This window comes from Podarcis bocagei, assembly GCF_964188305.1.
Source record: "Podarcis bocagei genome assembly, chromosome: Z".
In the NCBI taxonomy this organism is placed as follows: Eukaryota; Metazoa; Chordata; class Lepidosauria; order Squamata; family Lacertidae; genus Podarcis; species Podarcis bocagei.
This window is the reverse complement of record NC_138140.1, coordinates 13,942,531-13,960,299: the sequence shown is the minus strand read 5'-3', so window position 1 is coordinate 13,960,299 and position 17,769 is coordinate 13,942,531. Positions and strand designations below refer to the sequence as shown.

At 47.6% G+C, this 17,769-nt stretch overlaps 1 protein-coding gene across 1 annotated transcript in view; it reads left to right on the top strand.

The window, feature by feature from the left end:
- Positions 1–17,769, top strand: part of LOC308578661 (FK506-binding protein 15-like) — a gene marked incomplete at its 3' end in the record, with an annotated part of 88,128 nt that overhangs the window by 15,345 nt on the left and 55,014 nt on the right. Inside the window, exons 8-16 of the mRNA XM_081179140.1 lie at positions 492–560; positions 1,405–1,548; positions 4,048–4,234; positions 5,314–5,399; positions 6,174–6,264; positions 7,357–7,466; positions 9,606–9,713; positions 10,787–10,881; positions 11,427–11,529. Of these exons, the coding sequence (XP_081035266.1) occupies positions 492–560; positions 1,405–1,548; positions 4,048–4,234; positions 5,314–5,399; positions 6,174–6,264; positions 7,357–7,466; positions 9,606–9,713; positions 10,787–10,881; positions 11,427–11,529 (993 nt within the window). The remainder of the gene's footprint in view (positions 1–491; positions 561–1,404; positions 1,549–4,047; positions 4,235–5,313; positions 5,400–6,173; positions 6,265–7,356; positions 7,467–9,605; positions 9,714–10,786; positions 10,882–11,426; positions 11,530–17,769) is intronic.

The following is a 17,769-nucleotide window of genomic DNA, read 5'->3' as shown; positions in this document are numbered from 1 at the left end:
TTGCATTGGTTGCTCTCCAGAGGGGAGGCCTTGCCCAGCCTTGCCGCCCTTTCTCAGTTGGGGATGCTGACCTTCTTCCTGGGAAGCACATTCTGTTAGGTCCTAAGCTACACCTGTCTTCAAGGTGTAGATCCTATTTCTCAACCATAATTCTACCCAATCTACAACATGGGAGGCACCGCTAGGTAGGGGATTCAACATGGAAAGCTGCCTTGCACTGCATCAGGCCACTGGTCTAGGTTGGCATCGCCCACATTGACTGGCAGTAGCTCTCCAGGCTTCCAAGCAAAAGCCTTTCCCTGACCTTCCTTGGAAATGCCAGGATTGAACCTGGAACCTTCTGCCTGCAAAACAGGTCTGTGTCCCTGAGCTGTGCCCCGTCCTTCGGTACTCATTGCTGTTGGCTCAACAGTGGGAGTAGCAAAACGTGAACCTAATACCTTCCGCGTTAAAAGTAATTTCACCCCATTGACCTTCCACTTTTGGAACAGGTTTTCGACTCAAATGTAAATAAAGAGAAGTTACTCCGTCTGAAGCTAGGCTCTGGCAAAGTCATCAAGGTAAGATGGCACTATCTTCCCCCCGCAGTGCAAGGATTCTTTCTTCCACTTCCACATCTAAGCAGAGTTCAGCCCGGGCTGTGTGGAAGGCTGAATAGCAGTGATATTTTTTGAGCTCAAACCCTGATCAAATGGCTTCCTCAAGAACAGCAGGCAGGTAGCTGTCCCAGCTTGTCTACGCCTGCCATGATCTGCTGGAGTGGGAGGCCCAAACAGAGTACCTCGATCCATGCAAAATTCCTCATCCTGCCCTACTGGTCAGTCAGGCTTGGCCTTTCTTTACAGGAGGGGTGGGGAACCTCAGGCCCAGCAGGGACTGAAACTGGCCCTCAGGATTCACCCCAGGCCATGCCCCTCGCCAAGCCTGCTCTGTGGCCTGGACCAAAACAGTCCTGGACCTCCAATTAAAGCCTCTTGCTGTCCTGGATGAGAGACAGAGGGGGGAGTGTGAGTGGGTGTCTAAGGTAGCCTATTGTACAAAGGGAAAAATTACATTCGTTGCCCCTCCCGCTTTCCCCTCTAGCCCCGCCCACTCCTGGCATGCGCCTCCCCACCAAGAAGGTTTCCCCAGAGGGAATGGTTTTCATCCCTGCTTTAAACTACAGTACTGTCCTCAAGAGTGCAAGAGAACTGTCAGTATTCCTGTGCCCTGCTCTCGACCAGCCTTTACCAACCTGACAAACACACACACAGATCCTGTGGACTCCAACTCCCTGCTGATTGGAGTTGGAGTCCAAGGTATCTGGACGACGTCAGGTTGGCGAAGGCTGTGTGGTTCTGGCACTTAACGAAGGCGGTCACCCAAACTTGTTTTCTGTTGGTTCTCCATTTCTGCAACTTGAAGGCCTGGGAAGATGGGATGATTGGCATGAAGAGAGGAGGCAGGCGGTTCCTCCTTGTCCCGCCAGCATTGGCTTACGGGCCTTTGGCAGAAGCTGAACGCATTCCTCCGGACTCAACTCTGGCCTTTGAGGTGCAAGTCAAACGGGTGAGTGTGTCTTCCTCCTAACGTGTTAGCAACCAAGAGAACCTCAGAAGGTTGTTGGGTGGTCGGTCTACTGCCTGGATGAAGTTCTACAAATGGAGGCAGTGGTTGCCTTGACCAGACTCCATGATGCCTCTTTTTTGCTCCCTTAGGTGAGGTTTGCAAAGGGTGCTGACTCCGCTGGACAAAGCCTTGGCCCAAGGGACTCCCTCACACCTTCATCAGCACCACAATCAGAAAACCCCACTACATACTCAGCATGGCTGACTCCTACTCCCGCTCCAAAGCCAGGGTGAGAAATAAATTGAGGGTGCTCTTAGCTTTGAAGCCTTCCATTCTCCCAGTTGTCCCATCCTAACTCTGTATAACCTCAGCTGCATAACTCAGACCCTATCTGCACTGTACCACCTTGGGATCTACGGATGAAGTCTGGTATACAAATTCAATAAATCACAATAAATCATACGTTCCAAATAGCGCCATGCCATTTTCAACAGCTGTGGCTTCCTGCAAAGAATCCTGAGGGCCACCTTGTCTCATAGACAACCTGGCAGGGGCCACATTCCAGGGCTGGGCTGGGGCTCCAGTGGACAGAGCAACAGATGCTGCTCCTGCCTTCTGTGCAGCCAGAAAATACATCATGTGGGGCTTCTTTCTGCACACACCTCTCCCTGTCCAGGGAAGCAAGGTGCACTGTCACAGTTCAAGGACACATTCCAGCCAGGCTCAAGCTCCCTTGGGGAGGTAATGAGGTGAGGTAGGTGAGGGGCTTGGCCGAGGCAGAGTCCCAAAGGCCACTTGAGTATCCTACCCCTTAACAGACTCTTCATACTGTGCTCAGGTTTGTTAACTCCCTCCCTTCCCTACTGCAGGGAGCCAGCTGTGCGTGCCAAATCAAGCTCTATTAGCGAACAACTAGCGGTAAGTCCCCATTGGAGCCAAATCTGCCTATTGATTGTATATTTCCTGTTGAATGTGACCAAAGCAATGAGAAGTAGCTTGGTCCTCTCATAGAGAGTGGGATCCTTATTGGTGGGCATTTTTTGAGAAACTCAAAAGCTCTCACATAAAAAAGGTACTGTATTTTTCGGTCTATAAGAGAATACTTAGATTTGGGACTTAGATTTAAGAAAATGGGGGGAAATGTATCCGTGTATAAGATCCCCCCTAATTTTTGACATTATTTTTAAGAGAAAAGGCCTAGTCTTATACACGGAAAAATACGGTGTGTCACAGGAAATGCATATCATCAGTAACCACGAGTAATTAACATTTGATATTGTGCTTGCATAGACTTCTGAGATGGGTTTCTAAGTGGTTTTTAAAAAATAATAATGCAGTTTTAAAGTTCTTTCATTAATAGTTTTAGAGTGAAAATGTAGCAAGGAAATGGTGTGTTCATGAGGAACCCCCCCCCACCCACCCACACATTGGAAGGTTCTATAAATGTAAGGCCCCCCCGTATGGGTGTGCATGTTTACAGCATCTTAGTTGATTATCTGTATATTTCATTCCCGTTTCCTATCAGAGGGCATGCTGGCTGGGGGTTGATGGGAGTTGTAGTCCGTTACACCTATAGGGCCCCAGGTTGGTGAAGGTTGCTGTGCCCTTTTCTATAATTTTATTAAGTTTTCTATTTTGCATTTCAAAATAAACATTTTACAAACTGTAAAATATCCAGTCACTTCCCTTCTCCTTCCATGGTTCTTTTTATATATTATACATTCCTGCATATTTTAGTATACCATTCAAACCAGTTTTCCACTTTTACACCCATCAAAAATTATTTACTCTGTTGAATTTATCTCAGTTCTGCCGTCATTTTCAGCTGGTTGATATGCCCTTAACTAAGGCCTAAGTACTGAGCATCTGACATGCATTGTCAGGCACACAAAGGAAGCCACAGGGCGAGGTGGGGGGTAAGAGAAGGACAAACCAGCTGCTTTCTCTTAGGGGATCTTGGTTGGGCTCTGGTCCCCTTGGCTTAATCCTGCCCAGGGGATGTGACAGCCCTCACCACCATTTTGAAATCCCACTGTTAGGCTTTGAAAGGGTATGAGAGGTTGTTTTACTGGATGCATCCCATGATATGGGAAGAGGAATCTCTCTCTTTTTTTAGGAAACCATGAAGATATCTAATGCAGGAAGATTGGAAATCTAAATGAAATTTAAGCTGTTGTATGAGCTTGTAAACCACTTTTATTTTCCCTGAAGGAAGGGAGGCCCTTCTTTTTTTTAACTTAATTACAAACCTACCTGGTTCTCCAGGGTTTCAGACAGGGGGCATTCCCTGCCTACCGGGTATCAAACCTGGGGCCCTTTGCATGAAACTGAGGGTCTTGCCCTCCCTAGATCTAGTAGTCACCCCAAACTGGTGTTGGGTCTGAATCTTAATTTGAGGGAAAGCCTTGTAAGGATCATCAATCATTTTGTTTGTATGTCGCCTTTCCCAAGTTAAAACAATGCTCAAAGCATCTTACAACGTATTAAAAAAAACCCATAGCTACAAATGTTCTGGCATGCCTCTCTCTCGTTAATGTGGGATTTGAAGCCTCCAGGGTCCCTTTCCACTTCCCAGGAGGGTTAATTGTGCATTGTCTTCTTCAGGAGCCGCATGTCATTCAAGAATTTTCAACCTTCTGTCTGAACGACTACCGTCCAATGGCCCCTCCTCAGTGGGCAATGCAAGGTAAAAAGTGTGTTCCCTTGTTGTGCCTTGGTGATGGTCACCAACTTGGGTGGCTTCAAAAGAGGGTTAGGCAAGTTCATGGAGGAGAGGGCTGTCAGTGGCTGGAAACCGCAGGAGGGGAGAGGGCTCTTGCGCTCAGGTGCTGTTTGCAGGCTTCCCATGGGGGCACCAGCATCTTAAAAAGCAGAGACATCACCTTACCAACAAAGGTCAGTATAGTTAAAGCCATAGTTTTCCCAGTAGTGATGTATGGAAGTGATAGCGGAACCATCAAGAAGGCTGATGGCTGAAGAATTGATGCTTTTGAATTATGGTGCTGGAGGAGACTCTTGAGATTCCCATGGACTGCAAGAAGATCAAACGTATCCATTCTTAAGGAAACCAGCCCCGAGTGCTCACTGGAAGGACAGATCGTGAAGTTGAGGCTCCAGTACTTTGGCCACCTCATGAGAAGAGAAGACTCCCCGGAAAAGACCCTGATGTTGGGAAAGATGGAGGGCACAAGGAGAAGGGGATGATAGAGGACGAGATGGTTGGACAGTGTTCTCGAAGCTGCAAACATGAGCCTGACCAAACTGCGGGAGGCAGTGGAAGACAGGAGTGCCTGGCGTGCTCTGGTCCAGGGGGTCACGAAGAGTCGGACATGACTAAACGACTAAACAACAACAACATGGGGGCACCTGGTTGGCCACTGTGAGAAGAGGGTGCCGGACTAGATGGGCCACTGGCCTGATCTGGCAGGGTTCTTCTTGAGTGCAGTGGCTCTACTCAGTAGAATTTAGTTGGACACAACCCAGAAGCCAGCATGATGATTGTGCATGGAAAGCGGAGGAAATCTGGATGTGTGGGGATGGGGGGAGCAGTGTCCTTCATTTGCTGTAGATCAGCTTGAGCAGAGTCTGCATCGGTCACTGGCATTGTGTTTAGATGCTTGAATTGATCTGTTTGTGTGCTGACTCTTCTGGGCTCCTTTGGGTGGAAATAGAGACAAACATTTTGATGTTGATGATGATGATGATGATGATGATGGACTGCTTGTATTGAGATGGGCAACGCTGATGCCTCTGCTTTCTTCCTAGCTCCTCATCCAGCTGTGTTGGGGCTCCAGGTGCCTGCTGCCCCCCAGCCACACCCACCTCTTTCAAGAACCCCTCAAAACTGTCAGGTAAGGAGTCTTTTGTAGGCAGGGAAAGGTTCTTTCATAGGCTGCCAGGTGAGCCACAACATCATGCTCTGTTCCCTGGTTTGCTCAAGACAGGGGCATGTGACTAGCAGGCTTGACTAAGTTTCCTCATCCTTTTCTGTCAGTGTCAGGTCTTCATTTGCAAAATAGGGAGGGTGCAGCATAACCATGAAGGTAATAGCCCTTCGGTGCAAATCCCAAAAGCGCTAGATTAAGAGCTGGCAGCATCCATTGCCTTGGGTTGGAGGGAAGCAGTTTGTTACCTCGGCAGTGCTGAGGTAGTTTCCACCAAATCCAGCGGGGATCTTCTATATGTTGGATTATCTTTAGAAGAATGTAAGAAGAACCTCTGCTGGATCAGGCCAATGGCCTATCTTGCCCAGCATCCTGTTCACATGGGGGCACCTGTTCTCAGTGGCTACCTGGATGCCCCAGTAGCTCTTTCCCCTCCTCCAGTTTCCAGCAACGGCATTCAGAAGCATTCCTTCTTCCAGCCATTAGCTGTCGAGGCCAGTAGCCATCAATAGGCGCCTACCCATGGATTTGCCCAATCCTCTTTTAAAGCTATCCAAATGGTTGTCCATCATTGCCTTTTGCAGGAGAGGATCCCTTGCAGTCCTTGGCCTTTGGGTCTTCTAGCCCTTGAGAGCAGGCTTAAGCAATCCTGCTGTTTTAATGGGGGACCTTGTTGCCGTCTGTTTGGTCAGTGTGACAAGTCACCTGACTCTCCTTTCCCTCCCCCACCTGTGTTCTCAGCCTTATGCAGGGATGCCATATGCTTACCCCCAAGTGAGTGCCGCAGTTTCCCAGCTCCAGCCTGTTGGGTTGTGCCCAGCTCCTTTCCAAGGTATGTTCAAACTGTGCACTATGTAGCTTTGGGAGCTGCTTCCAAACATTAACTTTTTTAAAAAAGCAAACCCCTTTATTAACATTGTTGACAACCCAAAGGTCTGGTAGCAGGCTTGCCATATATGAAGAAAGCAAACAATAAATAATAAGAGAAAGAAATGGTGACTCACCAGTATTAATTAAGACACCCATATTTCCCAAACTGGTACAGATAGGGAATGTTGAGCATCTACCTCTGTAGCTCAGGAAATGAAATCCTACCTGTTGAGCATTAACTCAAGTTAGAAATCCCCCTGTTCAGAGCATCACAGCCTACTGGATCAGGCCAGTGACCCATGTAGTCCAGCATTTTCTTCTTACAGTGGCCAATCATTATGCCTGTGGGAAACCCACAAGCAGGATCTGAGCACCTTTCCCTTCCTGTGCTTTTCAGCAGCTGGTATTCAGAAGCATTTATTGCCCCCAATTGTGAAGTCGGAACATGGACTCATGGCTAGTTGCCATCAATAGCCTTCTCCTCCTCCGTGAATTTGTCCAATCCTCTTTTAAAGCCATCCAAGTTGGTGGCCATCACTGCCTCCAGCAGAAGAGAGTTGCTCGGTTTAAGTCTGCACTGTGTGAAGAAGCATTTCCTTTTGCCTTATTCCAGCCGTTTAAAAGCTGGGAAGAGGCAGCTAAGTTGCCTTATAGTCCCCCACCCTAGAAGATTCACGGCTGCTTGTTAAGATGCTCAAGGACAACTGTGTTCTTTTCTCCCTGCCCTTTCTTATTGGTGTGACCCCTCTTGTCCCGCCCTGTCCACTTCTACAGTGGTACCTCGGGTTAAGTACTTAATTCGTTCGGGAGGTCCGTTCTTAACCTGAAACTGTTCTTAACCTGAAGCACCACTTTACCTAATGGGGCCTCCCGCTGCTGCTGCGCGGTTTCAGTTCTCATCCTGAAGCAAAGTTCTTAACCCGAGGTACTATTTCTGGGTTAGCGGAATCTGTAACCTGAACCCAAGGTACCACTGTATTTGCTTCTGCTGGCAGTCTCATTTTGAAACAACAATAACAAACACAACCTTGCAAAGTCTTCTTTCCTGTCACAGCAGCTGGAGACCTTGGTTCATTCCTGCTGACAGAGACCCGGCAGCAGAACACAGAGATCCGCCTGGCCGTTGGGAAGGTGGCTGACAAGATGGACCAGCTGTCAGTCAAGGTAATACAGAACTTTCAGGATAGGAAGCTGCTTAAGAACTGCCTTGCTAGCACTTTCCAGAAACAATAGGAAGGTGTTTTTCTCGCAACAGGCTTTTCCAGTGGGCTGAAAAGCTCCCTCCCCTGAGGTGTTGGTTTTGTATTGTTGATTATTTTATTTCATAAAAAAACTCAAAGCACTTTACAAAAAGAATAAAACAATACAGTGGTACCTCGCAAGACGAATGCCTTGCAAGACGGAAAACTCGCAAGATGAAAGGGTTTTCCATTTTTGAGTTGCTTCGCTAGACGATTTTCCTTATGGGCTTGCTTCGCAAGATGGAAACGTCTTGCAAGTTTGTTTCCTTTTTCTTAAAACTGTTAATACAGTTGCGACTTGACTTCAAGGAGCAACTCATAGCACGCGGTGTGCGTCTCCGTAGGGGCAAGAACGCATGAAGGCGGGTTCTGAGGGAGAGGGAGCTTTGTTTCGGCGAAAAATAGCAAGGCGAGCACACTTCCCTTCTCATAACTCTCAGTTAGGGAGGCGGGGCTCTTCGGACGGGGCTCCTTCCTTCTCCCCAACCCCCAGCGCCCCGGCGGTGACAAGAGCGCCTGCCCGGGCCCTCCAGCACTCGCCCTGCGAGGGGCGCCCCCTACCTGCATCTCTGCGCTTTCTAACCCCGCGACTTCTGCGGCTGTGGCAAGTTTGCCTCTCGGTGTGTGCGCGCGCGAGTGTGTGTTCTCCTTGCCCCGCTCGAGTTAGTCCCGGCGCAGCGCAGGCAGCAGGTGAGTCACCCTTTGGCAGCGCGGAAGGCGCCGGGCCAGGCAAGGTCAGCTCGGGAGCCACCAGGGACGCGCCCCCGCGCTCCTCTCCAACGGGCTGGATGCACCCCTCTCCGCTCGTGCGCTTCTGGCTGGCTGGCCGGCTGCAGCAGCAACAGGGGCAATAGGCATCCACCGTCGCCGACGCTCCCTCCCTCCCTCCTGCCCGCAGCGGGCAGCTGGCTGGCTGGCGCTCTCGCTTTCTTTTGGGCTGCTGCTGCAGAAGGGATTTTCCACCAGACAACTTTTAGGCCGGTAGGAGTTTTGACTACTGTGGCGACAGCAGCAGCAAGACGGCGCTGACTGTAGTGCAAAGGGTCGGAGCAAGGTGAGCCGAACCGATCCCAGGGGCTCAGGCAGCAACCTCCGCCCCGCGCCCGCCTCTCCCTCCCTCCCAAGCACCCCCTTTTTTGAGGTTTTTGAAGACTTTGGTGATTTTTGAAGCTTTTCCAAAACTTTCCCAACACCGTGCTTCGCAAGACGAAAAAAATCGCAAGACAAAAAAACTCGCGGAACGAATTAATTTCATCTTGCGAGGCACCACTTTAGAATTATTAGTAAAAACAATTTAAATATTCAAAAAAGTAAAACCAGCCATAAACTAGAAACCTATCAGCATTCTAGAAATCTAAAGAAGCATGTGCCGAAAAGGGTACAGGCGGTTCCCCATTTACACGGGGTTTGCGTTCTGAGGCACTGTGCATGTCAGCTTGCCCCACACCCCTGCAGGGCCAAAACTGGTGCGCCCACAGATGGGGAGTTGCCTGTACAGTGAAGGTGCCTGCCTGATATGATTGTTGTTGTTCAACTGTTTTAAGGCTTTTAAACAACTTTGGCGTTTTATGTTCATTAAAAAATACATATATCAGGCAGTATATACATTTTCTGAAATAATAAATCAGTCTACCTTCAGGTTTTGCTTCCGTTTCATACTGTTTGGAGAACTGTATCTAGCTGTTTTTATAGTAGGCTTGTGAATTGTCTTTTTAATCTCTGATGGGGGGGGGAGGTTTGGGACGAGGGAAGTTGCTTCAGCTAGGTGGTGGAGCACCTTTTTGCATGCAGAAGGTTCCATGTTAGCTCCCTGACGTCTCCAGAAAGGACTGGGTGACTCCCCAGTCTGAAAACCCAGGGAGATGCTGCCCGCCAGTGTTGACAGCACTGAGCTAGATGGACCCAGTGGTCTGATACTGAGCCAGGTTCCTGTGCTCCCGGCAGTTTCTCTCCTTGGCAAACAAGTGAGCAGCTCAAAGGGCCCAGGCCTGATCTGGCTTCTTCTCTCCCGTGTGCTGATGCTTCAAGCTGCATCTCCTTTCTCTCCCCACATCCCTTGCAGCTGGAGGAACTACGGAAGCAAAACTCTGGCCCCGGTTTGCTGCCAGGCGTCTCTTCTGTTACCATGGAAACCTCTATGATCATGAGTAACATCCAGCGTATCCTGCAGGTAAAGAGCCTGTCTACTTGAGAGCATGAAGGCTAGAACCTTGCTTTTACCTTCAGGTGAAGGGTCACAGCTAAGCGGCAGAGCATGTGATTCGCAGGCAAAAGGTCCTGGGTACAGCCCCAGTGGTGTCTCCTGGCAGGGCTGAGAGAGACCCTGTGCCTGAAACCCTGGAGGAGACGCTGCCAGTCAGTGGGGAGCCTTGGGCACAGATGCTGCCCTGTCCTTCCCTGTTCCTGCTCTGCACCTTCCTTGAGTTCTTTTGGCCAGCTGGAAGTGTCTTTATTGCTAGCCTGGATGTGGAGCAATCAGTGTAGAGACTTCTAGTCTCCTGTATTATAGCCACATCTGTTGCTCCACCCACTTTTGTCCCTAGCCCCGCCCACACCTGGACAGCTGATCCAGAGGCAAGGCAGCCTTTGGACTGGCAGAGGTTCTTTGCCCCTGTTGTAGGCTGCACTGAGCTGGATACACACAACTATCTGGCTTGAGCTAAGGGAGCTTCCTCTGTTCCAGTTCCTCTAAGGCTCCACTAGCAATTGGGCTTTTAGTATTGCAGCTCCAGACAGTTTCCAGCCCAAATCAGACCAGGGCCTAGTGTGACGCTGTTCAGATGCCTCTTGAAAGCATGCTTGCTTTGGAGGGCTTTCCATCCTGAGATGTCAGTTATGCAGATCAAGTTTTATACCTGCTGAAATGGTGTTGTTTTTTAAAGTTGAGTAGAATAGATGGGCTTATTGTATCAGAGTTTGTGAAACTGATTTTATTCATTCTCAGAGCTTGGATTTCTGTGTTGTATTTTGCTTTTACCATGTATCTTGCTTCCATGGCTTCATGCAGTACAGCTGTCTCACAATTTGCTTACTAAATAAAGTTTACCTAAGAGGCTTGCTAAAGGGGAGCAGCTCCAAACTGCCCATGTTCTGTCCATGACCATGGCGGAAGACCACAATGATTTCTCTCCTCAAATCTGGGTCCCCGAGAGAGGTTGGGGAAGACATTGTGGCTGGAGATTGTGAGAGTTGTAGAGGCCAGGACTGCCTCTGACACATTCCGTTTTGCTCTTTGTGCCACAGGAAAATGAGAGGTTGAAGCAGGAGATCGTTGAGAAGAGCAGCCGCATTGAGGAGCAGAACAAGAAGATTGGTGAACTGATTGACCGCAACCAACGGTGAGGGAGACTCTTGCTCACTTTTAATGCTCTGTGAGAAACAGCTGGTATTTGTGGCTGAAGCCTAAAGCTCAGGTGGCCTGGCTCAATCCCCAGGCACCCCAAGACTTTTGCCAGTCAGAGTGGACAGTACTGGGCTGGATGGACAAATAGAGGAATACAGGAATATAGCCAGTGTGGGGTAGAAGTTAAGAGGGTCTGTCAGAGTAAGATCTGGGAGACCAGGGTTCCAATCCCCACTCTGCCTTGAAGGTGACCTTGGGCCAGTCACACTCTCTCAGCCTAAGCTACCTCACAGGCTTGTGAAGATAAAAAAGGGAGGAAAACTATATACCAGTATTTGAGCTCCTTGGAGGAAAGATGGAACATAAAATAAGACCTATTATGATTCTGATATAAAGGATAGAAGCTCTCCTAGGGTGGCTTTTCAAAAGTGAGATCTACATATGATACAGCCTTGATTTATTATTATTTTTCACATGAGAGGATGGAAAGTATCAAATCATGCAAACATTCACATGTGTAAAAAACAATTCTTCCCCCAGCTATGTGGAGCAGGGCAACCTGATATTTGAGCAGAGCAACATCTCACTGCAGAGGACCATGAAGCACACCCAGGCAAGGGTCCTACATGCTGAACAGGAGAAGGTAAGCCCTGGCAGTGTGGCAGCCACAACAGGAAGGCCAAGTGACTGAGGCTGTGGGGAGGGCAAGTGCCATCCCAGGATCATAGAATCATAGAATCGTAGAGTTGGAAGAGACCACATGGGCCATCGAGTCCAACCCCCTACCAAGCAGGAAACACCATCAGAGCACTCCTGACATATGGTTGTCAAGCCTCTGCTTAAAGGCCTCCAAAGTAGGAGACTCCACCACACTCCTTGGCAGCAAATTCCACTGTCGAACAGCTCTTACTGTCAGGAAGTTCTTCCTAATGTTTAGGTGGAATCTTCTTTCTTGTAGTTTGGATCCATTGCTCCGTGTCCGCTTCTCTGGAGCAGCAGAAAACAACCTTTCTCCCTCCTCTATGTGACATCCTTTTATATATTTGAACATGGCTATCATATCACCCCTTAACCTCCTCTTCTCCAGGCTAAACATGCCCAGCTCCCTTAGCCATTCCTCATAAGGCATCGTTTCCAGGCCTTTGACCATTTTGGTTGCCCTCCTCTGGACACGCTCCAGTTTGTCAGTGTCCTTCATGAACTGTGGTGCCCAGAACTGGACACAGTACTCCAGGTGAGGTCTGACCAGAGCAGAATACAGTGGCACTATTACTTCCCTTGATCTAGATGCTATACTCCTATTGATGCAGCCCAGAATTGCATTGGCTTTTTTAGCTGCCGCGTCACACTGTTGGCTCATGTCAAGTTTGTGGTCAACCAAGACTCCTAGATCCTTTTCACATGTACTGCTCTCAAGCCAAGTGTCACCCATCTTGTATTTGTGCCTCTCATTTTTTTTGCCCAAGTGCAATACTTTACATTTCTCCCTGTTAAAATTCATCTTGTTTGTTTTGGCCCAGTTCTCTAATCTGTCAAGGTCGTTTTGAAGTGTGATCCTGTCCTCTGGAGTGTTAGCCACCCCTCCCAATTTGGTGTCATCTGCAAATTTGATCAGGATGCCCTTGAGTCCATCATCCAAGTCGTTGATAAAGATGTTGAATAAGACCGGGCCCAAGACAGAACCCTGTGGCACCCCACTAGTCACTCTTCTCCAGGATGAAGAGGAACTATTGATGAGCACCCTTTGGGTTCGGTCAGTCAGCCAGTTACAAATCCACTGAGTGGTAGCATAGTCAAGACCACATTTTACCAGCTTCTTTACAAGAATATCATGGGGCACCTTGTCAAATGCCTTGCTGAAATCAAGGTAGGCTACATCCACTGCGTTCCCTTCATCTACCAGGCTTGTAATTCTGTCAAAAAACGAGATCAGGTTAGTCTGACATGACTTATTTTTCAGAAATCCATGCTGACTATTGGCATCACAGCATTCCTTTCTAGGTGCTCACAGACTGTTTGCTTAATGATCTGCTCCAAGATCCCGTCCTTGAGTTCACAATCGCTAGTGCAGGTCGCTATTCCCCTTTGCCTGCAGGCCAGAAAGAAGTTACGTTTCTGAGCAGCAGCAGCAACAAAATAGAACAAACGATTAGCTAGGTATACATGCACATACAGGTAAAAGATTCATAAGCTTCAGGTAATCCTTTGATAAGCACCTCAGGTTGGCATGATGTGAGCAAGGACAGTGAATATCCCCCTCACTTCCTCCTATGCAGCCAAGAAGAAGGGCGTGAGAGTTTCCACTTCTAGGTAACTGCTGCTTCCTCTGTTGTCTGGACTGAGAACAGCCATTAATGTTAAGTAGAATTATTTAGATTTAGATTTAGATTTAGATAAATTTATTGTCATTGTCCGTATATACACAGTATACACAACAACGAAAATCAAACACCCACCCAAAGACCGGGTTCACATATACATTTGCACGTATCTCCGAACTCTCATCCTATTTAGACGTAATCTATAAAACATAACATAATCCAGAATATAGCATGACCTATTAAAAACATAACATAACCTAAAACCTATCTCATTCCTTCCACTCCCTACTTACTAAACCTTGCAACTGGCCCTGAGATCATTATTTAGTGCAATCAGAGCTCTTGGATAGAAACTATTCAGAAGGCGTGTGGTTCGTGTTTTCATTGTCCTATATCTTCTGCCCGAAGGCAATAGTTCAAAGAAGTTGTGAGCAGGGTGGGTGGGATCTCTCAGAATATTATGTGACTTCTTCAAGATGCGAGACGTGAAGATCTCATCCAGGGTTGGTAGTCGGAGCCCAATAACGTTCTGGGCAATTTTAATTGTTCGCTGTAAAGCTTTTTTATCCGTTTCAGAGCTGCTCCCATACCACGATAATATACTATAGGTTAGGACACTCTCGATGGTACTATGATAATAGGACAGGAGTAGGTGCTGGGATAGATTCAGTCCCCTGAGCATTCTCAGGAAATACAACCTCCCCTGCACCTTCCTCACAACCATATTAACATTTGCAGTCCATGAGAGGTCCTCCGAGATATAAATGCCCAGGTATTTAAAACTACCAACCCTCTCCACTTCCTCGCCATTTATGTGCAATGGTAACAATACACTTTTCTTTCTCCTAAAGTCAATTATGAGTTCTTTGGTTTTTTTGGTGTTAAGCATAAGATTATTTTCTTTACACCATTGAATTAACCCCTGTACTTCTTTCCTATAAGCAGTCTCATTGTTCTCACTGATGAGCCCCACCACTGTTGTATCATCCGCAAATTTGATGATTGTGTTGGACTTATACAGTGGGGTGCAATCAAATGTGTACAGAGAATAGAGAAAGGGACTTAGCACGCATCCCTGAGGGGCTCCTGTGCTTAATACTAGAGTAGAAGAATAGTAAGGTCCCATTCTCACTGTCTGCGGCCTATCAGTCAGGAAATTCCTTACCCACAGACAGATCTTCTGATGTATACCCAAGTTGGTCATTTTAAGAAATAACCTGTCTGGCAGAATTGTATTGAAGGCAGAACTGTAGTCCACAAACAACAGCCTTGCGTAGGTTCCCTGTCGTTCTAGATGACTCAATACAGTATGGACGGCGATGGAAATAGCATCATCAGTAGATCTGTTTCTTCTGTATGCAAACTGGAACGGGTCTAAAGTGGATGGAAGACTAGCCTTAATATAATCTAGCACCAATCTCTCAAAACATTTCATAACAACAGATGTTAAGGCTATTGGTCTATAATCATTGAGAGATACCACCACTGGCTGCTTGGGGACTGGCACTATAATCAATGTCTTCAGGCAGGTAGGGACATAACCCTGCAACAGGGATAGGTTGAAAATGTCCGTAAATACGCCGGCTAATTCTGCAGCACAGTCCCTAATAGCCCGTCCCATGATTCCATCCGGTCCAGCTGCCTTCCTGATGTTAATGCTCCGAAAGGCACGTTGTACGTCACAGGTCTGTAATAAAAGTGGTTGTCTATCAGTAGTAGTTTCTGATAATGTGCTGGTGGTCAATGCTGTAGTGACGGTAGTTCCAGTTCCCTCCTCAAAGCGGCTAAAAAATTGATTCAGTTGATCAGCCAGGTGCGCACTGCTGCTAGCCAATTCGTTTTTAGTATTTTGCCCTGTAATTTGTCTCAAGCCTTGCCATACTCGACGAGGGTCGGAGCTCTCAAAATGTTTTTCGATCCTCCGGCAGTACATAGCTTTGGCGTTCCTAATGCCCTTTTTCAATTTGGCTCTAGCTTCTCTATACTGCTGCGCATCACCAGAGTGAAAAGTGAATTAGTTTCTGAAGTTAGCTTATTGAAACAAACATTTGAAGTTGGTGTGTTTGATATTACCCATTGTTGATGTTAGCTGCAGCTCGTTGTCCCAGGCAACACAGCAAACCATGGCTGGGCATAAGTGTCAGGGTTCCTGGCTGCATGAGAGGAGGAGATGTAAGGGGAGAGCATGCAAGTCCAGGTTTGCTGTGGCCTGTTCTTGCTTGGGCATCAGCGTGCAAACCCTGCCATTAAGGGATCTTCCATGCATCTTACCCTGAGGCCGCTGGGATTTTCAGTGATATAATCAGCGCTTGGACCACAGAATAAGCAGAGTGCTCTTAACCCAGAATGCCATTGCCTCTTTTGATAAAACTTTCTCCCCTCTTGCTGTTCTTGCTTCTGGTGGTGTTAACTCTCCTATCCTTGTCGCCGCTTTTCCCTCTAGCACAGGCCGCCACTGGATCACTTGCAATTCCCAGGAACAGCATGCTGTCTACAACAGTGGAGGGAGACCCTAGCCCTTGTGGCTGTTGGCTGTGTATAGCTTTTCCTGCCCCATTGTTTTGTCTAATCCGCTGCTAAAGCCATCTAACTGTTTGGCCTTCATTTTATCTTGTGGGAGAGAGCTCTGCTGTGTGAAGATATCCTTTATTTTGTCTGTCCTGAATTTTCTGGGGAAACCTTTTCTGCTCTCCATTTTATGCACCTTTGTCGTGCATGCTTTTTGCTGAACTAACTAAAAAGCCCAAGGCTTCTGCCTCCCCCTGCTCCTCATAGCCTTGCCAGTTCTTCTGGGTGTTTCCTGGGAGACTCATTCTTAGCATTTGGGAGCCTCCAAAAGCACAACTCTTGCATCCTCCCAGGAAAGGTCTTGTGGGCACTCCTTTTTTATGATATTTATTAAAGTTTCAAAAAAGGTTACAAAAATAAGAAAAAGTGGGAAAAAAAGAAAAGAAAAAATACAGAATACAGAAAAATAAAAACACTTAAAAACAGACCAATCTTTCCATATCTTGTCTTTCATTTACTTGTTTCCCTGACCTCCTCACACCTCCCTTTTTTGTATTCCAGTTCAGTTAGTTAGTTAGTTAGTTAGTTCAGCAAATCCTTTCCCTCTTTGTTTTTATCCTAACCCTTTAACTTAATATATTGTAACTTTGGGTTCTCACCTGTTAACAAACCATTTTTACATACTCCTTTGTAACATTGCTGCTAAAACCACTTAACTTCATTCTGACATAATTCTATCATTCATTAATTTTGCAGTATTTCTGTAAATAGTCTTTAAATTTCTTCCAATCTTCTTCCACCGACTCTTCTCCCTGGTCTCGGATTCTGCCAGCCATTTCCGCCAGTTCCATGTAGCTTCATCCAGGGGCGCTGACTTATAAAAAATATTGGGGGGGGGGCCCATACCGGGGTCCTGCCGCTGGTTCGCTCGGGTAGCCGGGAGAACGCAGTTCGAGGTGGCGGTGTTGGGGAGAGACCCTCGCTCAGGGCGCCACGAGACTTGGCGGCCGGCGGCCTATCTGGCGGGTTTTGGAGCGTATTTCGGCGGAGCGATTGGGGAGGAGGGGGCTTGTTGCCGGATTCTTCAGCCGGGCCGGAGATCCGCTGCTGGGGGTCCCTGGGCCGAGTTGTGAGCACGCCTGCTGAAGGGAGATCCAGCCGATTGCGCGACGGGGACGGCTGGGGCTCTCCGGCTAGGGTGCGCGGCTGGCTGGCTGGCTGGCTGGCTGGTGAGGGAGCAGGTGGGGAGGAGGCGGGGGTCCTCACTCTCTTAGGAAACGCACCCGCGCGCCCGATTGCCACGAAGTCCGAAGGGTGCGTGTGTGGAATTAAAAAGCAAAAACGAGATACGGGCTGGGCAGGAAAAGAGTTTTCCGCAAGAGGATGGAGGGCAGGTTGAAGAGAAAATCACTCAAGATGAGACAGTCAAATCAGCCATGATAAAATGGGCTCAGGATATTGGGTATAACATCATGTTTGAGGACTGGGAAAGGTTATGGACCACCGGAATGAAATTCACGGCATGTAATGCCTTGAAGGAAAATATTATGAAAATGATTTATAGGTGGTACATGACCCCAGTCAAGCTTGCAAAAATATATCACCTGTCTGATAATAAATGTTGGAAATGTAAGGAGGCTGAAGGGACATTCTTTCACCTCTGGTGGACTTGTCCAAAAGTGAAGGCCTTCTGGGAAATGATCTATAATGAGTTAAAAAAGGTATTTAAGTATACCTTTCCCAAGAAACCAGAGGCCTTCCTCTTGGGCATTGTTGGCCAGAAAGTGTTAAAGAAGGATAGAACTTTCTTTATGTATGCAACTACAGCAGCAAGAATACTTATCGCAAAATATTGGAAGACACAAGATTTGCCCACACTGGAAGAGTGGCAGACGCAAATGATGGACTACATGGAACTGGCTGAAATGACTGGCAGAATCCGAGATTTGGGAGAAGAAACAACGGAAGAGGACTGGAAAAAATTTAAGGACTATTTACAAAAACAATATAAGTTGTATGAATGTTAAAAATTTACACGATTCGGAAACTATAGC